The sequence below is a fragment of the Molossus molossus genome, unplaced genomic scaffold, assembly GCF_014108415.1.
Source record: "Molossus molossus isolate mMolMol1 unplaced genomic scaffold, mMolMol1.p scaffold_m16_p_18, whole genome shotgun sequence".
NCBI lineage: Eukaryota > Metazoa > Chordata > Mammalia > Chiroptera > Molossidae > Molossus > Molossus molossus.
In genome coordinates this window covers 20,592,700-20,619,634 of record NW_023425353.1, presented here as the reverse complement: position 1 = coordinate 20,619,634, position 26,935 = coordinate 20,592,700, and the positions used below count along the sequence as shown (strand labels likewise).

The 26,935-nt window shown below is 50.3% G+C and overlaps 2 protein-coding genes across 3 annotated transcripts in view; one reads left to right on the top strand and one right to left on the bottom strand.

Moving 5' to 3' along the window:
• NEK4 (NIMA related kinase 4) overlaps positions 1-5,917 on the bottom strand; it is a 40,489-nt gene extending 34,572 nt beyond the window's left edge. For both annotated transcript variants that reach the window (XM_036267353.1, XM_036267354.1), the window contains exons 1-4: positions 5,658-5,917; positions 3,624-3,890; positions 726-923; positions 424-531 (exon numbers count right to left, since the gene is read on the bottom strand). In XM_036267353.1, coding sequence (XP_036123246.1) covers positions 424-531; positions 726-923; positions 3,624-3,890; positions 5,658-5,750 — 666 coding nt within the window. In that variant the 5' untranslated portion in view covers positions 5,751-5,917. The remainder of the gene's footprint in view (positions 1-423; positions 532-725; positions 924-3,623; positions 3,891-5,657) is intronic.
• Positions 5,918-11,378: 5,461 nt separating this feature from the next.
• ITIH1 (inter-alpha-trypsin inhibitor heavy chain 1) lies at positions 11,379-24,882 on the top strand. Its single transcript, XM_036267116.1, has 22 exons — positions 11,379-11,489; positions 11,726-11,746; positions 12,050-12,216; positions 12,676-12,780; positions 13,128-13,290; positions 13,851-13,964; positions 15,477-15,602; positions 15,688-15,804; positions 16,552-16,720; positions 16,810-16,935; positions 17,878-18,059; positions 18,338-18,523; positions 19,592-19,731; positions 20,291-20,445; positions 20,545-20,559; positions 20,958-20,978; positions 21,409-21,483; positions 21,594-21,707; positions 22,712-22,913; positions 23,711-23,883; positions 24,487-24,598; positions 24,753-24,882. The coding sequence occupies exons 1-22, from the start codon at positions 11,379-11,381 to the stop codon at positions 24,880-24,882; spliced, it is 2,724 nt and encodes a 907-aa protein (XP_036123009.1).
• The last annotated feature ends 2,053 nt before the right edge of the window (positions 24,883-26,935 follow it).

The following is a 26,935-nucleotide window of genomic DNA, read 5'->3' as shown; positions in this document are numbered from 1 at the left end:
TATCTATATCATACACAATGCTTTTTGCAATTCTTATACAGTTATTAGTGATTGTGTTGATTACCAAAGGAACAACAAATTCAAACAGAGTAGATTCATTTTAAATGGGGCTCATTTAACCATAAGCTGTTTAGGAGAAGCTACTAATAGTCTCTCACGACACCTGCATGTCCCACGGCTACAGGTAATGGTTCTCAAAAAGCTAATTCTTTGGAGTCATTAAGCCACTTTTACAATTTAATGTCAATAAATGATCAATTCCTTCTCGTCCAAGTCAACCTTCCCCACTGCAGGGACCAAACATTCTTAATTATCCACCCAGCATCAATGATTACTCACTTTTATCAGTAGCTACTTACAAAGTTGCATTAAATTAACCTTGCTTCAAATGTTTAAAACAATTAGTTCCAGAATATTCTTTACCTTTCCTTCAATAATCCGATAAACTAAAGAATTCATGTCTTTTGCATTGAAAGCATGCTTCAGAGTGGCCATTTCATAAACACAGCATCCCAAGGCCCAAACGTCAGACTAGGAAAAAAAACACAAAGTAAATGTTTATATATCAGAATGCCTTATTTACACTTTTCCTCTTAAAAAAAGAAAAGACATTTTCCTTAAACCAATTCACAGAGAATTCTTTGATATAACTATTTTAATGAGCTTTGAAATTATGAATACTGTCCTACAGATGAGGTGAGCTGGTATACACAGCCCAATCCTACCTTATAGTTGTAGGGTTTGTTTGAGAACAATTCAGGGCTCATGTAGTAGGGTGTGCCAATGAGGGTGCTGGCCATATCACAGTGGTTCTCTAACACTCGGGCAATTCCTAAGTCACCCACTTTGATGATGTTTGTTCTTGTTAGGAAGACATTTTGAGTTTTCAGATCTCGATGAAGGATGTGTTTTTCATGTAAATACTGAAAAGAGAAATAAAATTTCATTAAACATAAACAGACTTATCTACTTATTTATTGCTGACTTCTTATATACCATTATTAATTGCATGAATAAAAAGCCTTAGTTATCACCCTGGCTGGTTTGGCTCAGTGGTTAGAGCGTCGACCCATGGACCAGAGAGTCCCAGGCTTGGTTCCTGCTAAGGGCATGTACCTCGGTTGCAGTTTGTCCCTGGCCCTGGTTGGGGTTGTGTGGGTGGCAACCACTCGATGTGTTTCTCTCACATCAATCTTTCTCTCTCTCTCTTCTTCCCTCTTTCCCTCCTGCTCTATCTGAAGATAAATGCAAAAATGTCCTCGGGTGAGGATAAAAGTAAATAAATAAATAAATAGCCTTAGTTATCTACATATCAAAACACTATTATATTATAGTCTCTAAATAAAAAGTATAATTTACAACTTTCCAAAGTAAAAAAATTGCCCTGGCTGGGTAGCTCAACTAGAATGTTGTCCTGATACACCAAGGTTGCAGGTTCAATCCCTGGTCAGAGCACATAAAGAATCAACCAATGAATGCATAAATATGTGGAACAACAAATCAGTGTTTCTCTCTCTCTTTCTCCCTTCCTCTCTCTCTAAAATCAATAAATAAATTTTTTAAAAATTATTTTTTTTTCATTCTCACCTGAGGACATTTTTCCATTTTTTGTTCAGATAGAGTGGAAGAGAGAAACATCGACGTAAAAGGGACACATCGAGTGGCTGCCACCCACACAACCCAACCAAGGCTGGGGACAAACTGCAACGTAGGTACATGCCCTTAGTGGGAACTGAACCCGGGTCTCTCTGGACCGTAGGCTGACCCTCTAACCGCTGAGCCAAACTGGCCAGGGCTAAAAAAATGTTTAAACATTGCCCTGGCTGGCTTGGCTCAGGGGTTGGAGCGTCAGTCCCCGGACCAATGAGTCTAGAGTTTGATTCCGGTCAACGGCACTTACCTCAATTGCAGTTCGTCCCCGGCCCTGGTTTGGTCGTGCGGGAAGCAACCAGTCAATGTGGCTCTATCACATCAGTGTTTCTCTCTCTCCCTCTCCCTCTCTCGCTCCCTCCCACTCCATCTAATAATAAATAGAAAAATATCCTCAAGTTTGGTACTAAAAAAAATTTCTTTTAAACATTAAAAATAAAAAAGGGCAGGCACAATAATGGTGACTGCATTGGCAATGACGGTGGGTGGTGGAGCAGGCAGTGCTGGGCAGAGCAAGCTAGGCAAGTCCACAATGAACACACTAGTCAAGTCCAAAGTGTGGAAGGCCACCCCACTGGGCCTGGCGCAGGGGCCCACACCCCAAATGCTGCAGCTGCACTTAGTACCCATGCTTCCATCACCAAGACCTGAAGGACGTGATCTACAAGGTCCACTATGATAACTACCGTATCTGCAGACTCAATGAAAGCCACATGCTTTCCCATGGGCCCAGCTGGGTGAATCTGGCCCTGACCCCCACATCCCCTTGGCCAACCCTGGGGCCTCGAAATTTCACTGACAGGGCCCACAACAATTCCACAAAGGAGTACTGAGCACAGGCACACCCCGGGCACCCTGGGTTCCCCCAAGTGCTCAGCAGCCCCAAACACACACTTGTTTGTGTACTACAGCATGTATTAAAAGTGGACATAGCTTAAAAAAAAGGTATAAAAAAATAAAATTCCATGCAGTAATTTGCCCAATATCCTTCACAATTGTTCATTGACCATTATACCATTTAGTGTTATATGGATCCAGTTAAAAATCATGTTTAAAAACTCCGACTGAAGGTAGAAAAAACAACTTATACACGGTCAGGTGCATAGTCCTCTCAGATTCATAAAATTTTCAGCTTAATAATATTTTCAAATATAACAAGTTCACTTTTATTTAGAGAGAGTATCCTACAATTTAAACTAAAAGGTAAATTAATTCTGGACAAATCTGCCCAGTTCCAGAGTATTTCATAAACAGTCTCACTATTGAATATGTGTATAGTAAACCATAAACATGTTTTGCATTTCCACTCACTCTGCCACAAGGCTAAAGCCACAAATCCTACCATTAAGGCATATTAATTAGCCCAACCACATTGCAGTGTGACACAGCTAATCAGTTCGTAACAAACATAGTCATTCTTTGTTCTCTGTTGACTTGGGGCCCTTAAAATACACTTTGGGTCCTGGCCAGTTGCTCAGTGGTTAGAGCGTTAGCCCGTGGACCAATGAGTTGCGGGTTCGATTCCTATCAAGGGCATATACCTCGGTTACGGTTCATCCCAGCCCTGGTCGGGGTCATGCAGGAGGCAAACAGTTGATGTGTCTCTCTCATATTGATGTCTCTCTCTCTCCCCCTCCCTCCCACTCTATCTGAAGATAAATAGAAAAATTTTCTTGGGTGAGGATTAAAACAAAACAAAACAAAACAAAATACTTTGATATAAATATTAAGTGAATAGAGAATTGGCTTCCCCTCCAATTAGACATGAAATCCATGTCTACTTCAACATGGATATCACTCATTCAGAAACATTCCAATGCTACAACATGAATGACTGAGTCCACTTCATAAATGTATGTTCCCCAAAATAAATTTTTTTCATGTACACATTTGGGGAAGAATTTTCCTAAAATCCACCTGCCATCCCCCCTGTCCCCTTGGAGCAAGTAGGATGCTGTCAGTCTGTAGAGTACCTGCAGAGCCATGGCGATCTGAACAAACCATTCCACCACCTGATTTTCAGGCAGAAGCTGCCCTTTCTGCTCCTTGAGCTTTCGGTACAGATCACCTCCTTCACAGAATCCCATGACGATGTACAGCAGACCATCCCCTCCCTCCCATGACTCCTTGTAGGTGACAATATTGGGGTGCTTCAGCTGAGACAAGAGCTGGGCTTCTTGTTCAGCAGCTCGCCGCTCTCGGCTGGAGACATTTCGTAAGTTCAGTTTTTTGATGACATACTACAAAGAAAACATGTGTTTTAAATTCACATACAGTTTTATCAGTTCAGAAGTATTTAGGGTTCTTCTGAGGGTCCTCAGAAGACTAACCTTCTGAAACCAATTCAATAACCTAGTAATTTTGTTATTCACAAAGCAAAAAATTGTGTGGGGGGAAACATTTGCCACATTTGCTATCACTAATAGTACTTTTTACAGGTCAGACTAATAATGGGGAAAGGTGCATCACAAAAAATTTCTGCAGAGAGAATAGATCCATGGGTTGCATTAAGTACTAAAAGGGATCCATAGCCCAACAAGGTTAAAAATCACTGACCCTCAACATACAAAAGCATTCCCACTTTTTAAAAAATCAATATCCTCTCATACCTAATACACTGCTCTCAATCAATCAAAAGAACATACAATTCATTATTCAGCAAACACATATATAAATGTGCTTCATAAAAATGGAAACTACTGCCTGGCTGGTTTGGTTCACTGGTCAGAGCATCAGCCCGCGAACCAGAATCACAGGTTTGATTCCACTCAAGAGCATGTACCTCAGTTGCAGTTAAATCCCTGTACCTGGTTGGAGTTGTGTGGGAGGCAACCAGTCGATGTGTCTCTCTCACATCAATATTTCTCTCTCTCTCTCCCTCCCTCCTTCCCTGCCTCCCACTCTATCTAAAAACAAAACAAACAAACAAACAAAATCAATGAAAGAATATCCTCGGGTGAGGATTAAAAAAAAAGGAAACTACTGCTCAAATGTCAAGGGCCATTATTACAGCTAGAACCCCATTCTCCACTCAAAAAAACTCATGACCCTCCGCTCCCTAAACATGTATGCCTTTGCCTACTGAATAAATCTCTTATGCCTGAGCTCTTGTTCCAGGCAGAGTGACCAGCACCCAAGATAAGAAAAAATAGGTGACAGAGCCTTATACTTAGGGGGACATCTCTAAACTTGTCTGGGGCAGTCCCATTGTGTTGGTGTAATTATTAAAGGCACCTCCGTTCAATTTCAAACTTGTCCCAGTTTGTACAATACAGTATATGGTCACCCTACTTATAAACCACATTAAAGACCTGGCTCCTCATCCTGAAGTTGGGATAAAGTGCTTTAAGCACAGCAGTGACATTAGATACAGGTTTTAGAACGATCACTAAGACTGCAATGAAAGGGACGGACTGGAGAAGAGCGAGTCATGAGGCAGGGAAGACCAGTGGGAGGCTCTGACAATAGTTTACCTAGAGATAATGATGTCCTGGATTGGCGTGGTACCAGTGGAGATGGACAAGAGCCTGCTGGCTTAGTGGACAGATGAATGGGGGTGGGGGAAGAGCGAAGCTAGCTGGTTGGTGGTGCTAGGCACTGAAATAGGAATCATGAGAGAAGGTTTGGTGGGAAGGTGATGAGTTGAGTTTTAAGGGAGTCCAGTAGTCTCCAGGTCATATATATGGGACCCATCAATCAAGGAGTAATATTTGTCAGGCGCTGTGTTAGGTCCTGGGAATGCATGATCTCACGGGATTGTTGAGCGTGGGGGAAAGTATGTAGATCAAGCACACCAACTAATACTACAAAGGAAAACTATAGGGTGTTTGTTCAGGGCGCATGTTACAGGAAGGTATGGCCTGGTCTTGGTCGTCTGGGACACTGGCCCTGAGTCAGTGCCATCTGAGCTGAGTACCCTTCGGACCACCCCAGGGCCTAACCTCTGGACAGCGCCTTAGGCGAACCCCGCGCGTCCCCGCCCCCTCATGGGCCCCAACTCCGCCGACCTGCCTGCCGTCCCGCCGGTGCCTCACGAGCGTCACCTCCCCGTAGCTGCCCCTGCCCACGACCTGCAGGTAGCAGTAGGAGGCCAGGGGCATGTTCCCGGCGCGGGGCAACAGTCGGGGTGCGGCGGCGACAGAAGGCAGGGCAGCTGGCCACAGCGAGACGCTCAGCTCATGACCGAGAAGCTGCGGTGCCCAGCCCTACGGAGACCGCCGGGCCCGGGCGCTAGCGCGAAGGCCGGGCCCACGGCGACGCCGCTGCCATAGCGATCCTCGGCGGCGCAGCTGCACGCATGCTCCGGCGGCCCGCGAGGCTCCACAGAGCGGCTCGGCCGGCTCCGCAGGACCATAGAGCCGAGGCACCAGGCGGCCAGAGCGACTCCGTCGGCCCTGCACGCACTCTCGGCCCCAGCTCCACCAGCAGGAACTTCCGGATCGGGAGCAACATTAGTCGTGGAAGCTTCCGCTTATCGGGCGCTTGTTCTAAGCGCTCTGCTAGCACTGGAAATGCGTTTTACAATTATCTATTAGCTGCCTACCCTGTGCCAGGCCCAAAAACTCCCTGCCCTTCGGGAGCTCACATTCTAATGGGGGTGGGTGGTAATGACGGACTCTATACTCTTGCAAGTAACATATTACACACACACACACACACCCCCTTTGTCACAAGTCTATTTTTGGATCCGGCAGTGCAGCTTGCTCTCTACTCATTTCAAAGTAGACTGAATATATCTGCACGCTTCACCCCTAAAAAAATCAGCTTATGTATTGAGACGTGCAAAGAAGTCCCTAAGTGCTCTATCCCCCTGCACTAAGTGACCTGACCAAACTCTGGCATGGCTTCTAACAGCTGCCAAAAGAATTTATTGTTTGCTCCAGCCAACACCTCCCTCTCTTAGAGCATTAACTTAAGAAAAGCTTGCAACTGCCATGGCCGGTTTGGCTCAACGGTTAGAGCTTTGGCCAGCGGACCAGAGATTCTGGGGTTCCTGGGGTTCGGCCCCGCTAAGGGCATGCACCTCCGTTGCAGTTTGTCTTCAACCACTGGGATTGAGTGGCTGGTAATCAGTCAATATGTCTCTCTCACATCGATGTCTTTCTCTCTTCCTTCCTCTCTCCCTCCCACTCTATCTGAAGATAAATGCAAAAATGTCCTGGGTGAGGATTTAAAAAAAAAAAAAAGCTTGCAATTTTAAAGCCTTCCTGTATCCCTTTGAGGAGATAAATATAGTATCTTCTACAACCCAGGAGTGTCTTTTTCAGGAACCTGAATTCATCTCTTTGAAATGTAAGATTTCTTCTGCCTACATCTGACAACCAATTTTTGTCCAGTTGGGGGCAATGTTGCCCTGTTGAAAATATATAATGAGAGCATACTCTTTCTTACCAGGGAGAGTTCATTCATATGCCATTGCAGTTAATCCCCAGCCTCCTCCCAGAGTCAAGTACATTAGTTCATTTAATCCTTACATCAACCCTGTGAGGCTGCTACTATCATCATCCTCACTTTACAGTTAAGGAAACTGAGTCCCTCAGAAGTTAAGGAACTCAAAACAATTTTAGAAGCCTTAGGGCTTGCTCACTCCTAGACCCCACTATAGTCATTGGCCTCATCTGTCCCAGAGAAAGCTTCCTGGAAAATGACTCAGATTCCCTTGGTGTTTTTTAGTCTTCACCCATCCCTCTTCCCCTGGGCAGTCTTTGCCTCTCTGGGGACTCTTCTTGTTTCTTGTTTTTTAAAACTTTCCTGGTTCTCCTGCTCCCCTTATACATTTCTATTCTCTTCTAACATCTCATGCTCTCTTGGGTTTTGAGATTTCCCCAGGTTCTGTGATCTGTCCTCTGCTTTTTACCTCCCTCAACTTGCTCTTTGTCAAACGTATCATTTACTCTACAGACATTTAGTATGGGCCCACATGATGCAAGGCTAGTGCCCTTCCCTGGAAGCACAAAGTGAATGAGACAGAGTCCTGCCCCTGTGGAGTTTACAGCCAGAGAGGGAGATGGCCATTAATCATTGAAGCATACTAACAAGTTATCCTTGCTAACTGAGGTCAGTGCTGTGCAGAAAGTTCACTAGCCCCACCCGAGGCATTCAGGGGAGCTTACTCCCAAGCAAGCATTGCTTGGATTTAAGTTTGAAGGAAAACTTGTTCAGGCAGAGGGAGCAGCATATGCTAAGGCCCAATGGACTTCTTTTGTGATTCCACCTCCACACCCCAGCAAGTGTGAATGGATAAACTGGTGGCTGATAAAATAATGAGTAAAAAAGCACCCACCTACATGGATCAGGAAAATGTCTCTATGGTTGAAGCTCAGAGACATAGAGGGGCCGTGGCTGGGTGATGTGGATGGGTCAGCAGGGGCCAGATCATGCAGGACCTGGATGTGTGTTAGACAAGGAAAGGCCTAGAGCAGATCAACCTTTTTAAATACTCTGATTGCCACTAGAGAATTCCACTTTGCCACGGGAGCAGAGTGGAATTGGGGAGAACAGACATCTAGGTGAGAGATGAGGGTGGTTTAGACTCATTGGTAACTGGGGATTTGGAGAGAAGTAAATGGACTAGAAAAATATTTTGAGGTTGAAGGTGGGGCTTGGCGTAGGGTGTCTAGGGGAAGGAGACATCAAGATTCCACCAAGCTTTCTGGCTTGGATTCCTGGAAGGATTGTGATGACCTTCATTGGGGTGGTCAAGATAGAAAAGACCAGGCTTGGTGATGGGTGCAGGAAGGGGAGAGAAAGGTCATTATTTTAGTTTGGACATATCAGATTGAGAGGCTCTGAGAAAATCAAGCAGGCAGTTGGCTGTGTGGGTGGAATTTGGAAAGGTCTGGTCTTATGTGCTGTCCTGTTGCACCAGCAGCACAGCCACCCTCTTGGGCCCCCAGGTTCAGTTTCCAGCAATCTCAGCTGCTTTCTGTCCACCCCTATCCTTACCAACCAGGTCTACAAGGTTAGCCAACCTTTCCTGTAACAAGAGAACAATAATAGTATCTATCTTTTGGGGGTAGTTGTGAGCAATAAATGAATCAGGACAAAAACGCTAAGAAGAGGGCCAGGCACTGGTCACTCTTGGCTCTCCCCACACCCTCTATCCTCCCCAGGCCACACAGATGTGTTACCAGCACCTTCTATGTACCAGGTTTGGTGCTAGCCTAGCCATTTCCCAACATCCCAGTCTTGATCTTGCCATATCCCTGCTCAGAATACTTTAGTATTTCCCACCCAAAGACTGGCCACTTTTAGACCCTTGCACCAGCTGGTTTCGAAGCACTTCCCACCCTTCTTTCCCACATTCTCCATCAGGTTCTGATCCCGTCAAACAAACACCTGCACTTTCCCCAAGCATGCTTCATACTTACCCACCTGCTTTTCTCTCCCTCCCCTTCCCATCTTCCCTTCCTGCGTGGCTCTATTTCCCAGGTACCTCCTCCAGGAGCCTTCTCCTAAACCCTGTGCGAGATGAGCTCCACCCCTTCAAGATTTCTACTGCCCCTTCATGCTCCTCTTTAGCTTCTGACCACTCCTTGGATTCATTGGGCTTCCTTTGACTTGTCTGACTCCTTTTCCCAAGCATCAGCTCACTGAACACAGTGAGGCACTCAAGTTTCATCGTTGTGGTGCCCCAGTGCTTGGCACTGTGCCCAACCTACCACAGGGCTCAATCCATACTGGTGCAGGAAAACAGAACTTCAAATGTAAAGTTTTGTGTTGATCCAGCACATCTTTTACAAAGGCCAGAAAACAGGCCAAAAGGTCATTCTGGCCTGGGTACAATAAACCTTTCCCAGAAACTACTCTGTGAAACAAAGTCCAGGACAAGCAAATAGAAATCAAAGAGGCCTCTGGGTCCCCTCACCATATCAGGGTCACAGCAGCCAGTACATTCCACCCAAAGCCCTGGAGAGGATTGACCAGGGGCCATGTCTGTCCAGGGTGCTGTGGTTTGTAGGAGATATAAAGAGCTTGGGCATAAAAATTAAGAAATTGCAGTTAAAAGAAGGGTCTTTGGAGTCTTTGGGGTCTTTGACTCTGTTTCTCCCTTATTCCTAATAATGCAGAGGGCATTTCTGTGATTACATGATAGGCTTGGGGTTTGGAGTCTGAAAGGTCTGGGTTTGAATTTGGATACCTACTCTGTCACTTGCTGGCCCCTTACATCAGAGCTTGGTGCTGAGTCCCAGTGCCACGCAGAAGTCTGTCACAGGCCCAGAGGCCCCCATACTAGGAACACTCAGAGACACCATGAGGATAAAAATTAGATGAGACAATAAAGGGATTAGAGCAATGCATGGCACATAACCAGACCTCCACGATGAAAGGGGGGTGTTCGTTGTCATCTCCTGTCCCGGTGGAAGAATGAGGGGGCTGCTTCTATTCTTCTTTTCAAATCTGGGCAAGGAGGTCTGGAGAGATGAGACAACTGTCCTGAAGCATGGGTCACCCCTTACGCATCCCTAGGACTGCCTAGACTGCCTCTGGCAGAAATGCGAGGGTTGGTGCCATCAGAAACGCAACAAGGGCAGATACTTTGTAAGGCACAGGCCTCCCTGGCCAAAGTATCACAGTCTGAAAAGATTGTTGATACTTAAAGAATTTTATTTTCACTTTTCTATTGATTTATTTATTTTTTACAAAGTCTTAATATTAGAGAAAGTTTCAAGTTCATTTTTTTTTTTTTTTATCCTCACCCGAGGACATTTTTCCATTTTTTGTTCAGGTAGAGTGGGAGGGAGAGAGAGAGAAACATCGACGCGAAAGGAACACATCGAGTGGCTGCCACCCGCACGACCGACCAGGGCCAGGGACAAACTGCAACCGAGGCACGCGCCCCTAGCGGGAACCGAACCCGGGTCTCTCAGGACCGCAGGCCAACGCTCTAACCGCTGAGCCAAACCGGCCAGGGCTGTTTTGTTTTTTATTAATTTATTTTTGTTACAGATGTTTCTCCCTTCCCCCCCATTGACTTCCTCCTCCCACCCCATCCCCCATTTTGATGTCTACGTCCATCGATTATGCGTACATGCGTACAAGTTCTGTGGTTTATCCCTTCCCTCCCGGTACTTAAGGAATTTTGATAGTAACACCTAACAAAGTTTAGAAATTCATTTTTAACTGTGGCTTTATTTTTTATCCTCACCCGAAGACATTTTTTCATTTTTTGTTCAGATAGAGTGGGAGGGAGAGAGAGGGAGGGAGGGAGAGAGAGAGAGAGAGAGAGAGAGAGAAAGAAAGAGAGAGAGAGAGAAACATCGATGTGAAAGGGACACATCGAGTGGCTGCCACCCGCACGACCGACCAGGGCCGGGGACAAACTGCAACCGAAGTACGCGCCCTTAGTGGGAACCGGACCCAGTTCTCTCTGGACCGCAGGCCGACGCTCTAACCACTGAGTAAACAGGCCAGGGCTAACTGTGGCTTCTTGACACATCATCGTATCACTGGTGTGCCCTGTGCCAGACCCAGGATGAGATGAGCGGCTGGGGTCCTCCCAATTCATGTTGTTGGAGTGCAGGCCTATACAGAGGGGCATGGTCTGAGTCTGGTCAGGAGTTGATACAGCTGGGAATCCTCCCAAGGAGAAAGCTTTCACTGTCAGTTTCTGATCCCCCAAATTATAATATTTGCCTTCATCTTGTCTAATGTTTAATCCATGTTTATCTAGCACTTTATTGATTGATGGTCTGAGTGAAGCGATAAGGCAGCGGAGCCTTGAGACCATGGATGGCATCATGGGGCTGCGGGTGCTGCTGTGTGTGTCCCTGGCGTCCCTCCTCACCCTGCAGGCCATGCCCGCTCAGGGTTCACCCCGAAGGCTCAAAAGCAGTGAGGTATGTGGGTAAAACCTCGGGGCAGAAACAGGCAGCTGGGCTTGGATGGGGACTGGGAAGGGGACACAAGACCCTCACTCCAGGGACTGGGGCTACCCCCACCACCTTGACCAACTCTGACTGGAAGGTGAAGCCAAGGGGCAGAGGATATAGACTGTGTCCCACTCCCATACCTTAACAAAGAGCGGTGGTCCCCTGAGCATTCGTACTCACATTGACCCTGGTTTGTTTTACAGAAGCGACAGGCTGTGGACACAGTGAGTGAGTCTCTGCAAAGGAGTTTGTGGTGGGGCCATTATTACAGCCTCATTTTCCCCATCCCCTGGGGGTGTGCCTCTCTGTTAGTGCTCTGGGTAGAGGGACTTCTGTCTCCTGGAAATGGGGACTCTTCTACCCCACCTCATCCCCAACTGCTCGGACTCAGGTAGCGAGAGAACGTGGGTCTCCCTGGGAGGTCTGTTCTGTTCTTCAGGCGGCTGTGTCAGCCAGTACGACACACGGCCTCTCATTGGCTCAGAGGCCCCCATCCCAGGCTACAGCACCCTCGTGTCTCACTCTAGACTGTCGATGGTGTGATGATCCAGAGTTTGAAAGTCAACTGCAAAGTCACCTCTCGCTTCGCCCACTATGTCATCACCAGCCAAGTGGTCAACAGAGCTGACAAAGCCAAAGAAGTAGCCTTCGATGTGGAGATCCCCAGGACAGCCTTCATCAGTGACTTTGTCATGTGCGTGCCCTGCCTGACTCCCACACCCAGAACTGTCCATTCACCAGGTCCAGCCAAAGACCATGGCTCAAAGTGTACCAGACAGTGTCCCCATCTCCTCATTTCCCAAAGGGCCACAAGCCATTTCCAGTTCTGAAGGGAGGAACAGTCCTATAGGCCTGTTCTGGGCTCCCATTGTGGACAGCAAACTGGGGCCACTGACCATGTTTTCAGTCTAAGGCCCAAAGAGCAAAAGCTGGTGTTCACGGCTTCTTTCTGGACTCTGGCTGTAGCCGCCCCCCTCACTGCCAAGGGGCCTCGAGCAACTCTGTGGGCAGAGGGAGGCCAGCAGGAGATGCCCTCCTGTGAGCACTCACCTGGACAGGGCTTCCTCAGGTCTGGACTGAAAACACCTTCAATAGGAAGGACCTGTGTGTTCAGGGAAGGGCACCTCCCCTGAGGGCTTCTTCCTCCCTGCAGCACCGCAAATGGAAAAGCATTCATCGGGAACATAAAAGATAAAGCGACAGCGTGGAAGCAGTACCGGAAGGCGGCCATCTTAGGAGAGAATGCCGGCATTGTCAGGTGAGTCCTGCCCTCCCCTCGGGGCAGACCTGAGGGCTGCAAGGTGGCCTTGGGTGGAGGGCGGCCCCAGGCTGATGGGAAGTGAGCAAACTGCCCCAACTCAAATGGCAGCGCCGGTGCCCTGGACAAGGCTGGTGTTGACTTGCCCCCTCCCAGACCAGCCTACAGGAGAAGTGGGGCCCCACCCTTGGGCCCCGACTCTGACCAGCCAGCTAAGACAATGGGGAGGGTCAAGGGAGCAGCACTAAAATAAGAAAACTTGATTTTGAGGCCCATGCTTTAGGTGACAAGCACCCTACATGTCACTTACCATTTGTCTGTGTTGTTGCCTCTGGTGGCATGTCCAGAGCTTCAGGAAGAACGATGGAGCAGTTCAGCATCCACATCACCATCGGTCCCCATAGCAAGGTCATGTTCCGGCTGACCTACGAGGAGGTGCTGAAGCGAAGGCTTTCGCAGTACGACATTGTCATCAAAGTCAAGCCCAAGCAGCTGGTGAATCATTTTGAGGTAGATTGCGGGTGACTGCAAGCTCAGGGGAATGGTCTCGGTAGCAAGGCTCCTGCCTCTCCCTCCCTGTAGCTCTAAGCATTAACTTGGCAGCCATCATGCACCATCCCAGACCTGAGCGCACAGGGAAGGGGACTGACCCTTTAGGATGGGCCCTGATGGGCTCTTCATGGGCAAGGAGCTCCCTGAACCTTCCAACCTCCTCCTCTCTGAGCCTTGGCTTGCTCATCTCTTCAATGGGGGTTCCTGTTCATCCCAGGACGGCCACAAAGATCACAAGAGATAATAAGTGACCAGGTAGTTTGTAAAGCGGAAGTCCTGGGCAGCCTAAGGGACTGTGATTTCTCTGGCACCACAGTGGTGGCTGAGTTAAGGGCAGCAGGCATGCACACCTTCATTTGGTTAATATTTCTGGAGGGCCTACAACTTGCCAGGCCCTTTGCTGACAGCTGGGTGGGCGCTGCACACAGTAGGTGGCCAGGGCACATGTTGGCTCTTGGCTGAGACTTGATGATGGCCCAAATGGGAGCCTTGGTGCAGAAATTGCTTCAATGATACAGATCGACATGGACATCTTTGAGCCCCAGGGGATCAGCAAGCTGGATGCCCAGACCTCCTTCTACCCCAAGGAACTAGGGACTCAACTCATCAAGAAGTCCTTCTCAGGCAAAAAGGTGTGTGGCATGGCTGGGGTGGTGGCAGGCCCGCTGGGACTGCTCTGCCTGGTCTCTTATGGAGTGTCCAAGCTTGGCCTGGCAAGGGCTTCAGGCTTCCACAGGGATGAGAAAGGCAGGTGTGTTCTGGTTGGTATCCCAGAGGGACTTGGCACTCCTGGTTCTCAGAGCAACTGAGCAAAAGCCTGCATGCTGAGGCTGGGGGAGGTCCCCACAGTGGCTGTACGGTTTGGGGTGAGTTACTGGCTTTCTTTTTGCCTATCTCACACCCATAGGAAAGCATTCAGGGCTCCTGAGCAAATGTCAGATGCTGATGAGGTTAGGATTCCAAGCTGCAGTGTTCTTGGAAACATAATTAAGTTTAGACACTAAACTACCAGCCACTTCCACTTGTCATTCACCGCCCACTTGCCAGAATCCCAGAAGGCCCCTGCCTGCCCCCTCCCCAGTCCTGGAGGTGTATGGCACATGGGTGAGTGATACCTAGCGAGTGTTTCCCAACCTTCCCTCAACTGGAGCTAGGAGCAAACCCGTTAGTTCTCATCAATTTTAGTGGTGACTCATAACAGTTCATTTAAAAGAAATTTTTTTTTACAGTTTTTGAGGGGTTCCTTTTAAACAAAATATGACACTCCAGAGTGTTAGCAAACATGCTTGCTTTCAGCGAGGGACCGAGGGGATGGGTCTTTGTCTTTCTATCAATCTTATCAAGTTGTTGTTGTTGTTGTTTTTTATGAGCATATCTTATTTTTATAACAAACAAAAACTAAAAATAAAAGAGTCTTAAAGAGAACGTAGAGCCCTGGCCGGTTTGGCTCAGCGGTTAGAGCGTCAGCCTGTGGTCCAGAGAGACCCAGGTTTGGTTCCCGCTAAGGGCATGTACCTCGGTTGCAGTTTGTCCCCGGCCCTGGTTGGGTCATGCGGGTGGCAACCACTCGATGTGTCCCTTTCACATCAATGTTTCTCTCTCTCTCTCTCCCTCCCACTGTATCTGAACAAAAAAAGAAAAAGAAAAAATGTCCTTGGGTGAGGGTAAAATAAATAAATAAATAAAAGAGAACGTGGAAAGTACAGAAGTAAAAAGAAGTACTGAGTAAAAACCATCCTTATTTCCCTGAGCACCACTACCAAGTCCGTCCAGAGCTCACGCCCACTCTGCACCCTTCCTTCCAGCCTCTGCTCTTTGACCGTTCAGGTGGTTCTATTTTACAGCACAGGTGCTGCAGCCTTGCTATTTTACTCCGTAGTTTGAGTGGACTCATGCTCTCATGTTCTCATACTGCTGTTATTTTGTTTTTATTTTGTACCGAAAGTGGTGATACTTATTAAAGAAAATCCCAAAGATTCAGAAGCATATAAGCAAAGGAACTACCTACAGGTGTTACTCTCAGCAGCTGGGTGAGGGTCCCCCCTGATTCATTTCTAGGCCCATGCAACACACACACACCTTATGCAAACATCCTATTTACTGTTGCACAAACCAGTAATATCTCCCACCCTTAATGGTTCCAGGGCCATGTGCTTTTCCGCCCCACTGTGGGCCAACAGAAATCCTGCCCCACATGCTCCACTACCTTGCTGAATGGGGAATTCAAGGTGACCTATGATGTCAATCGAGACAAACCCTGCGACCTCCTGGTGAGCCCGAAGCTTCTGGCCCAAGACTCAGAGGGTGGGCTGAGGGGCTTATGAGAGAGGCCTCACTCGTTCCTTTGTGTTTCAGGTCGCCAATAACTACTTTGCCCATTTCTTTGCCCCCCAAAACTTGACGAACCTGAATAAGAACCTGGTTTTTGTGATTGACATCAGCAGCTCCATGGAAGGCCAGAAAGTGAAGCAGGTGAACCGTGCCTTTAAAGTTCACCCAGCGGAAGCTTCTTCAGCCTTATCACCCACACCATGCTCATTTGGTTGCCAGAGTCTGGTTTTGAGATTTCTGCTTCCAATCAGAGGCAGGGTGACTTAAGGGGACAGTCTAATGGTTTAGGAGTTCTGGAATCAGCCACCTCCTCCCAGTACAACTGTGGGCAAGTGCGTTCACTTCTCCTCAGTGGCAAAATGGGAATAATAATGGTGCCGCCGCAGAACCACGGGCTAGATGAGCAGAGTTTTGTTTGTTTGTTTTGTTTTGTTTTAGAGATAGAGGAAAGGAGAAAGAGAGAGAGAGAAGTAGAAAGGGAGAGAGAGAGAAACATCAATTTGTTGTTCCACTTATTTATGCATTCATTGGTTGATTCTTCTGCGTGCCCTGACTGGAGATTGAACCCATAACTTTGGCGTAGCAGGATGACACACTGACCAACTGAGCTACTCAGCCAGGGAGGATGAGCAGTTTGTAGGAGCTCAGGCCCTGGGGTTCTCTTTCTGAATTCCACCCCCCTTGAACTCCTGGTACCTTTGCCTTCTCCCTCCTTGTCACCAAACCCAGGACCCTGCAGGATGCTCCTCTCCTGGCACCACCTGGCCATCCCCTCCTGCTTGTCCACCATGTACCTCTGCCCTGGGGAGCTCTGAAATGGGTATCTGGAGCTGACAGAAGCCACTATCCTGAGGCTCTGTCCCTCCGCTGACTGCCCTGTCCTTGCAGACGAAGGATGCACTCCTTAAAATCCTGGATGACATGCGGCCAGGGGACTACTTCGACCTGGTCCTCTTTGGGTCTGATGTGCAATCATGGAGGGGCTCACTGGTGCTGGCATCTGCTGCCAATCTGCAAGCAGCTAAGGACTTTGTGCGGCGCTTCTCCTTGGCCGGGTGTAAGGGCAAGGTGTCTCGGGCCACCCTGGTGTTTTCTCTGTCCCCTAAGAATGAGAGCATGCATTGGTCTGCTTTCTCTCTTCTGCAGCCACAAATCTGAATGGAGGTTTGCTCCGGGGAATTGAGATATTGAACAAAGCTCAGAGAAGTATCTCAGGACCCAGCAACTATGCCCCAATTCTTATTATGTTGACAGATGGCGAACCCACAGAAGGTAAGCACCTTGAGGGCTACCTTGGGAGGTACTAATCGCATCATTTCTAAAGGCATTTCTAAAGGCCACACTTAGAAACCCAAGCACTGGAGATACTGTTGGGTGTCAGAAAGGCTCAGGGCAAAGGCAAACACTGATCTAAAAACAGAATTCAGACCATAAAGTCTACAGGAGCTCCAAGGCATACTTCTATCCTGAGCTGGGATACTGGGGGAATTTCTGCATGACACAGCATTACACAGGGCCGCGGAGGATGGGCAGGATTCCTAGGTTGAATCTATTGAACTATATATTCAGCACCGACTATGTGCCAAGCACAGGACTAGGGACCAGGAAGAGATACCAAGAGAATAAACATGTCTCTGTTCTTGAGGATCCCAGGGTCCATGGGAGAGGCAGACTCAGGGGCAGAAATTCTGCCAAGGGCCCTGAAAGAACAAGGTGTCAGGAGGCTGTGGGACCGTAGACGAGGGGCACTTGGCCCAGAAAAGTTCCCAGAAAGCCTCCTGGAGGAGGTGACAGCTGAGCGCAGTCTGGAAGGAGGAGAGAAAAAGCAGGAAGGGCCCCCTGGCAGAGGGGACAGCCTAAGCAAAAAAAGGTGTGTGCATTGGCAGGCCTTCCCGGGAAAGCTGGCATACGCAGTATAGGTGAAAGAAGGGTGGAAAGGTCAGCAGGGCCTCGAAGGCCAGGCAAGGAGCCATGGGAGGGTTTAAAACAGAATCAGATCTGCTTGTGCTGGATCCATAGGGACTGGCAAGGAGCTGTTAGCAGTTGTTGCAGTTCCCAGGTCCGCCAGCAGGAAGCGTTGCCTCAAGATGCCTGTGGGAACTGGAGCCCGTCTAAGATAGGAGGCTTGGGTGAAGGGTGTGTGCCTCAAAGTCCCCTGGTGCTCCACATGCCTGTGAGCTGGCATCCAGTCACTGCCTGGGTATGTGGCTGCAGGGGTGACGGACCGTTCCCAAATCCTCAAGAATGTCCGCAATGCCATCGGGGGCAGGTTCCCGCTCTACAACTTGGGCTTTGGCCACGATGTGGACTTCAGCTTCCTGGAGGTCATGTCCATGGAGAACAATGGACGGGCTCAGAGAATCTATGAGGACCATGACGCCACCCAGCAGCTGCAGGTCTCCTCTTTTCCCCACCCTGTCCTGTCCCCCAGTGTACCACCAACGGCAGCCCATTGGGAGCCCTGCCTTGGCAGCCATTTGCTCATCAGCCTAGAGGAGCAGATAAGCTTTGGCAAGAGTTCAAATTAGCTGTGTGCCTCGAGCCAATTACTTAACCCTTCTGAGCCTGTGATTCCTTCTATAAAGTGTGGATCCCAACACCCCACTTTGTGAGTGGGTTTCCCATTGGGTTCCTAGGGTAACCAGTTCTGAAGCTGCACCTCCCACTCCTGCAGGGTTTCTATGACCAGGTAGCCAACCCCCTGCTGGTGGATGTGGACTTGCAATACCCCAAGGACTCCGTCTCAGCCCTGACCCAGCACAGACATAAACAGTACTACGAAGGTTCGGAGATCATGGTGGCTGGACGCATTGCTGACCACAAACTCAGCAGCTTCAAGGCTGATGTGCAGGCCCATGGGGTAAGTAGTGGGCCGTGGAGGGTGGAGAGGCCTGGCAGTCCCTAGAGGCTGCAAACTCACACTGTTCCCCACTCTTTACCCCTGCTCCCAGGGTAGTGCCCCCACCCCGAATCATGCCACACACACTCTAGGCCTGAACATTCCTCCATGAAAGTGTCCTGGGGACAGGAGGGCATGGAGCCAATGTGGCTTTGATTAGTTACAGTCCCTTGGCCCAAAATGGACCACCTGTTACTCCTCATACCATGCCCTGCAAGGCACGAGAGAGCAAGAGGCCAGCCTCTTCCTTCTCACCTCAACACTATTTTCTGAACACCCACTGTGTACCCAGCTTTATGCCAGGGTGCAGAGTGTGTGTTCCTGTGCATGTGGAGGGTCAGGATGTGCGAGACCTGGACCCTGCCCTGCAGGGTGTGAACTCAAGCCCTGCGGTGTGGTTGAGGGTGCCAAACTCAGGGCTTGAGTGAGGAGAGCTGAGCGGGACCCTGGCTCCACCCTGACCAGCTGGGTGGCCTTGAGCAAATGGGTCCAGCTCCCTGGATCTCAGTTTCCTTTCTGTACCATGAGGGTAACGTGACATTGGAGAGCTGTGTGGAGTAAATGGAATAATGCACATATAATACACTTACTCAGTGCCTGGTGCATGGGATGCCTTTAGGGAGCATTGTCCCATTATTGTAGCTGGGAAGAGAAGGCACATCTGGGTGCTGTGGCAGATCAAAGGTGCAGCCCCCTGGGGCCGTGGTGAGTGTCTGGAGGAGTAGGGCATGGTGGAAGCAGCTACATGGTGGAAGCAGCCGGGTGCTTGTTGGCATCCCTGAAAGAGAGTAATTCCATGAGATCACAGCCTGGTTCTCCTATCCCTGGGTTGCCCAGGGCCGAGGACAACTTGGCTCACAGAGGATGCTCAGCAAGCTTGCGTGGAAAGAATGGATGGATGGAAATGAAAGGGGCTGCTGAGAAGGAAGCTCAGAGACCAGAAAAAAGTGGGGCCCCTTGGAGCCTGAGCACCAGCCAGTGGTCGAGCTCCTCACAGCTCGTGGCCTGTCTCCCCGTCACAACCTTCAGGAGGGCCAAGAATTCAAGACAACCTGCCTGGTGAATGAGGAAGAGATGAAGAAACTGCTCCAAGAGCGGGGCCATATGCTGGAGAACCACGTCGAACGCCTCTGGGCCTACCTCACCATCCAGGAGCTGCTGGCCAAGCTGTATGACCCCTGTGGCTGCCTGGCAGGCACTGTCCACCCCAGAGTACCCCCCAGCCTCAGATTTACAGTCCTGCTTTGCTCACTGAGTTAACAGCAACCAGACAGTCAATAGTATGGGCAGGGCCCCCTGGGGCCACAGGACGGCCCACTGTTTGTCCCCACTGAGCTACCGTTGGGGAGGCTGCCCCTCACCATGGAGCTGCCACATCCAGGCACACTCATTTAATCTTCGCTACGTGCAGGAGAATGTCCTCATTATTCCCGTTTAACAGACGAGCAAACTGAGGCTCAGAGATGTGAGACCACTTGCCCAGTATCTCACAGCTGTTAAATTTTCAGAGTATTTCTGAGGCACATCCCCCAACCCTGTCAAATCTCCAGGCTTTCTGTGTGGAAGGTCTTTAAGTCGTGAGGTCCTTGATGACAGCCACTGACCAAGGACACTGCAGGTGCACAATACGTGTTTGGTGAATGAGAGAACAAATGAGTGAAAGGATGAGGGAGTGCAAGTCCATTGTCATCCAGGCTTCGGGGCTTGGAGCAGGTGTTTGTCTCACAGGAAGAAGATAGAGGGGAAGGAGAAGACCGACCTGTTGGCCAAAGCCCTGAAGATGTCACTGGACTATCAATTTGTGACCCCGCTAACCTCCATGACCATGGGGGGCATGACAGACCAGGACAGCCTGGAACCCGTCATTGACAAGCCACAGGAGGGTATGGTCTTTGCAGAGGGGGAGGCTGTGGGCCTTGGGGAGTCTTCTGAGGGCCCCAAACCTCCTAGACTTTAATTCTCCTCCATTTCTTCCCTTCCAGAGTCTCTGCCTTTGGGTGAGTGTTTAAGTCACGTTGGTTTTCTCAAGGGGCTCCCAGCGGCTGGGCAGTGGCACGTGCTCCAGCACTCAGGCAGGCAGCTCCCCACCCCCATCTTCCTGCCTCCAGCCCTTCATGGTCTCTTCTGCCCTGAGATGCCCTTGCCCACATCACCACAGACTAGCTGCTGCCACCTGGCATAGCCTGAGCCCTCGCTGGCCTCCTTTGGCGCCTTCGTGTGAGCAAATGTCTGTGAAGAGGCCTGGGCCCCCGGGGAGGGCTGGACCCCCCCCCCCCCCCAGGAAGAGGGCTGGTCTAGGCCTGATTGGCTCTAGGCCCAGGGTGCACTTGGATAATAAGGTGCACATGCCTTTCGTGTGGGGTGGCAAGGGTGACACTATCATTGTCTTCCACAGAGATGCTGGGACACAGAAGGAGTAAGTGGCAGCCATCTGGATGACACATACCTCTGCCTCTCCTCTGCATGTTACTGTCCCCCAGGCTGTGTCCAGTACTGAGCACAGCCCCTAGGTTTTGCCTGATGAGGAAGTGACAGCCCAGGGCTTTCTCCCTCTGCTGCAGCTCTCCTCACTGCCTCTCACTGGGACTCTCAGACAACAGCCTGACGTGGGCCTGGCCTCCCTCACCCTTTTGCCACCAGCCCTACCAGGTCCCCATGGAAGGTGATAGAATAGGTCGGCCCACTGCACTGGGCCAAACTTCTTTCCCCCCTCCCAAGAGGCAACAAGGGCTCAGTGTCCATCCCTGCTGCGGGGGCTTCAGGGACGGGAGGGCCTGGGAAAGGAGCTGGCAGCTCCAGGGAAGGCCAGCCGCCTCCCTTCTAATTGCCTTTCGCTCGCCCGTCAGCGTTCGTGCTGCCGGTTGAGCAGCCTTCTCCGACTTACGCCAGTGCCCTGCCGTTGCCAACCCAAGTAACCAGTGGTGAGTCCTTGCGAGGGTCTGAGGGACACCCCTGCCTGATTGAACCTTTGCCCCCGACTGGCTCCATCTGTCCAATGCCCAGTCTAACGGACTCCATGCTGTGTCCCCAGTGGACAGTGACCCCCACTTCATCATCCACGTGCCCCAGAAAGAGGACACCCTGTGCTTCAACATCAATGAAGAGCCTGGTGTGGTCCTGAGTCTGGTGCAGGACCCCAACACAGGTATGGTGATATCACACCCTCGGCCAGACAGGGCAGGGCCTGTCCTTCAACGTTCAGCCACAGACAGGACAATGGCCTGGGCCTCCACTTCCTACACCCTGTGCACCTGGTTGGCCTCAGCTTGCCTTTTTCTCACCCCAGCCACCTGTCTGGGCCCTGTACAAGGCCTGCTTCATGGGTGGGTGATCCGTGAAGGCGCTCAGGACTCTGTGTTTAGAAGGGCCCCAGCCTCGGTTTAATGGTCTCCTGTTGTTGTCTTGAAATTCTTAACAATTTTTAAACAAGGATCCCCTCGTTTTCATTGTGAACTGGGTCCTGCAAACTACACAGCCAGCCTGCCCTGCCTTTCTCCCAGCATCACTGAGGGGCCTCAGAATCTGTCTCCCAGCAGTGCTCCGGGGATGGGAGTGACTTCCTCTCTAGCCCTCAGCCACTTCTGTCCTCCCCGTCCAGTCATTTCATCTGCAGATGTTTGTTGAGCACGTGATAGGGGCAGTGGGAACCGAGGCAAAGTCCCTGCTGTCATGTAGTTTAGAGGGGACAAACAGGTGAGCAAATTCTTAGATGACCATTTCAGAACATGAGATTTGCGGTTAGGACAGTGAAGACGGGGAAGGGGCTCTTTGGTTGCTCGAGTCAGAGGAGGCCTCTGGGAAGAGGCCCTACAAATATGTCTACAGCACCTACTGTGACCTGCCCTTGTGTCAGGGACTGGGGTCACAGAAGGAACAGGCCAAGTCCTGCAAGACCTCTTTCGGGGCCCAGACCCAAGGGCTCCGTCCTGACTAGGTAGTGTGGTGGGAGACAAGATGAGGGAGGTAGTGTCGTGTATAGCCTGGACCAGACCTGAATGCTCCTCTCGGGAGGTAAGACCCTTAAAGAAGGCCAGCATGGATGGGGTGTGGGGGTCTCCCAGGAAGGAGGCATGAACAAAGGCAGGCTGAGTGACTGTCTATCGAGAGCTGGCCCCTCCCTGACCTGGATGGTCCCTTACCCCACTGCAGGCTTCTCAGTGAATGGGCAGCTCATTGGCAACAAGGCCAGGAGCCCTGGGCAGCAAGAGGGCACGTACTTCGGGCGGCTGGGGATTGCGAACCCTGTAACGGGCTTTCAGCTGGAAGTGACTCCTCAGAACATCACACTGAACCCTGGCTCAGGTGGGCCTGTGTTCTCCTGGAGGGACCAGGCTTCGCTGCGGCAGGATGGGTAACTGGGCCGGGAGGGGCCGGGCAGGGAGGCAGGGGTAGGTGTGGTGGGGACCAAGGCAGAAGCCCCAGAGCTAGCTCTGCTGTCTGAGCTTGTCCCCTGAGCTATATCAGTGAATGACGTTCATAGTGCTTTCGTGTGGGCTGTGCAGACATGTAGGACCCTCTGGACCATTCCATTTCCCTCGATTTCTGGACACGTATTCTGGACCAGCTGCCTGGATGCTCCCATGGCACCCTTGCCCTGCAGTCCATCCCATCTTCGCAAAGCTGGACACCTCTTCCCAGAAGCCCTCCTACTCTCTTCCTCTGCTGAACTCTAGTTCTCTGGCCTTGTCTTTCAGTATTTGTCTTAGTATGCCTTATCTCATGTTTGTTCCTTCATTCACACCTTCATTCATTCAACAAACGCCTCTGAGCACCAGAACCCAAATGCTGAGCATCAGAGCTATAGGATGAGGTGATAAGTGGGAATCAAAGAACACAGACTCTGATATTAGACAGTCTGGAGTCCAAGTCCTGGCTCTGCTGCTTATAGCTGTGTGACCTTGGGCAAGTTACTTAACCTCTTTGAGCCTCGGTCCTCATAGGATCAGAGTGAGAACTGAATGATGCAGTTTACTTGGAAGGCTTGGCATAGGTCCTAGCACATTGCAAGGGCCCCACATATAATAGCAACATGTGGGAAGAAGCATAGAGCAGTGGGTCATAAGAGCTGGGTCCCAGAGGACAAGGGTGGCTAAATGGAGAGGGGTACAGAGCAGCCACACATGTTGCCATGGCTACCTGCCCCTGCAGGGTGGTGGTGACCATCAACAGGAAGAGGAACCTGGTGGTGTCTGTGGAGGATGGAGGCACCTTTGAGGTCGTCCTGCACCGAGTATGGAAGGGGAGTGCCATCCAACATGACTTCCTGGGCTTCTACGTGCTGGATAGTCACCGGATGTCAGCACGGACACATGGGCTGCTGGGTACGCCTGACACGGCAGGCAGAGCTGTGGGTGGGGCATTGAAGCCAGTGGACTAGTCAGCTCTGCAGCTGGGCATCAGGACAGGCTCACCTCCAACATGACCTCCAAGGCTCAGAGATCCAAAGAGGGCTTGTCCTGGTGAGGGTCTTGTGTCTCAAAAAGGCTGCGATCAAACACACAGTGAAACTAACATGTAAATACGCCTGGGAGCAAATGGAGAGAGGCCCGGTTAGCAAACAGAAAGGTCCAGTAGGCTCCCAGAGACCTCCTGGGTGGGATGGGTCATCAGTCACACTGCTGCTCCTTGTGGCCTTCCGGCAGACCCTGTTCTTTGTGGGCACCTACCCACCAAACCTCTCTCCTAGCCAGATTCATTTGAAATTGGTCCAGAAAGACAGGAGGTATAACCACCTGACAGTAAATCTGCTTCTCTATAGCAGGTGAATTAAATGAGTGGCTTTGATGCCAAAATTTATCAGAAACAGGCAAGCCCTTGAAAAAATTGAAGCAACTCTTTAAATCTCCAGTGAGCACCTACTAAATGCAAGGCATGAGCAAAGAAGGCTCCCTGCACTAACTGCTTCCCCCAATGTGCCTTTCCAGGACAGTTCTTTCACCCCTTTGATTATAAAGTGTCCGACCTCCACCCAGGCTCCAATGCCACAAAGACAGATGCCACAATGGTGGTGAAGAACCAACAGTTTACAGTCACCAGGTAGGTGGGCTGTTCTTTTAGCATCTCTGCCCTTGATGTTGCCCATCAGTGGTCCAGGCCTTCCTCCTGACGTCACATGGGTGGGGTGGGGTTTCTGGGAGGTGTAGCCCTGATAGGTCCAAAAGGTGATCCCAGCTTCCTTGTCTCTTCTCAGGGGCTTGCAAAAAGACTACAGCAAGGACCCCCGGCATGGGGCTGAGGTGACCTGCTGGTTCGTCCACAACAATGGGGCCGGACTGATCGATGGTGTTCACACTGACTATATCGTTCCTGACATCTTCTGAGCCCTCTAGCCAGCACGCCTGTCCTGCTGCCCAGGCCACAGCTCCCCGTCCAAGGGGTCCCATGCGTCAGAGCACCCATGACTTCCATTAAAGATAAACTATGTCCCTCCCAGACTGGCTGCTCTTTGGAAGGGAGAATGGCAGGGAGGCAAGTCAAGATACTGCCTCTCAGAAGTCTTCTGGGGTCACAGCAGACCTGGAGGCCCAGAGGAAGCCCACATCAATTCGCCTACACCCCACCCTGTTCTCTGCCATTGCCTGCCCCATGTCTTCTGAATGGCCTGAGAGTATTCCCCCACACAGCTCCTCCCACAGGTTCAGGGACCAAATGGCACTCTGGCAGCATGTACAGGAATGACCAGCAACGGACACAGCTGGCTCAGTGCTTCCTGTAGCAGGCACTGTTCTAAGGGTCTTAGTTGAGTTAACTTAGTGCATACTCCCAGCAGCGCTAGGGGAGACTTTTTTTTTATCCTCACCCGAGGACATTTTTTGCATTTATCTTGAGGGAGAGAGGGAGGGAAGGAGAGAGAGAGAGAGAGAGAGAGAGAGAAACATCGACGTGACAGAGACACATCAAGTGATTGCCACCCACACGACCCCAACCAGGGCTGGGGACAAACTGCAACCGAGATATGTGCCCTTAGAAGAAACTGAACCCGGGACTCTTTGGTCCACGGGCTGACGCTCTAACCACTGAGCCAAACCGGCCAGGGCTAGGGGAGACTTTTATCAGGCCCATTTACAGTTAAGGAAACTGGGGTTAGGTAATTTCTCCAAAATCACTCATCTTCTAAGTGGCAGAGCTGGGATTTGAACCCGTGCTGTCTGGTGTCAGCATCTGAGTGCTTAACTACCCCCATATCAATACTCCAGTCAAGCATCGACCTGCGGTCCAGAGAGACCCGGGTTCGGTTCCCGCTAAGGGCATGTACCTCGGTTGCAGTTTGTCCCCGGCCCTGGTTGGTCGTGCGGGTGGCAGCCACTCGATGTGTCCCTTTCACGTGTGTTCCTTTCACGTCACGCGCGCTCTCTCTCTCTCTCTTTCTTTCTTCCTCTCTCTCCCTCCCACTCTATCTGAATAAAAAAATGGAAAAATGTCCTCGGGTGAGGATTAAAAAATAAAAAAACTCCAGTCAGGCTGGGTGACTGGGAGCCAAATCCTCATGGGATTTGATTACAGATATTCCAAAGTATCACTTAAAATGAATGTATGAGCCCTGGCCGGTTTGGTTCAGCGGTTAGAGCGTCGAGCGTCGGCCCACGGACCAATGAGTCACGGGTTCAATTCCAGTCAAGGGTTTGTACCTTGGTTCATCTCTGGCCCTGGTCAGGTCGCGCAGGAGGCAACCAGTTGATGTGGCTCTATCACATGGATGTTTCTCTCTGTCTGTCTCTCTCCCTCCCTCCCACTCTATCTGATAATAAATAGAAAAGTATCCTCGGGTGAGGAATACAAAAATGAATGTATGAAAGAAATGTGAACTATATATGGTCCTGAAGAAGTGCTACCAGTACCTGAGGCTGCACCCCCTGGGGTCAGGGCCTCAGGAGGCAGTTCCGGCCCCCACCCTCAGCTCGATTTCCCAGTGAGGGGTTTACAGCCTCTGACAGTGAGATAGTATTTCCCAAAGGCAGAGACAGCCACTGCTCAGAAGCTGTGATTTCAAGGGCCAGGAACAGCAGCCCTCTGACTCCCCATACTGACCCCTGGAATATTCCACCAAGGTTCCTTCCTTTCCGTGGCTTTGCCTTGGGCCCAGTTAAAGTGCAATACCAAAGGGTGCAGGGAGGTGAAGCTACATTTCGCGGAGCTGCTAGCCCTTCAGGTGAAAACTGATGAGCCTCCACTCACTCCTTCCCAAAGTGTTTGTGCTTTTTTTCTTTTCCTGCTGGCTTCTGTTCAGTCCCCACTCCAAATGAGGCCCATGCGGGCCCAGATCAATGACATAAATGCTGAGTCCCACAGCTGCCCCCGGCCCAGGGAGCACGGAGCCCTCAGTGGCTTTCTCTCCCCATCCTTCCCTTCCTTCCACTCTCTCTAAAAATAAAT

Coding starts and splice junctions, on each gene's coding strand:
- ITIH1 (XM_036267116.1), top strand. CDS start 11,379: ATGGATGGCATCATGGGGCTGCGGGTGCTGCTGTGTGTGTCCCTGGCG. Junction 12,217..12,675: donor TTCATCAGTGACTTTGTCAT/GTGCGTGCCCTG, acceptor TCCTCCCTGCAG/CACCGCAAATGGAAAAGCAT. Junction 24,599..24,752: donor CAACAGTTTACAGTCACCAG/GTAGGTGGGCTG, acceptor GTCTCTTCTCAG/GGGCTTGCAAAAAGACTACA.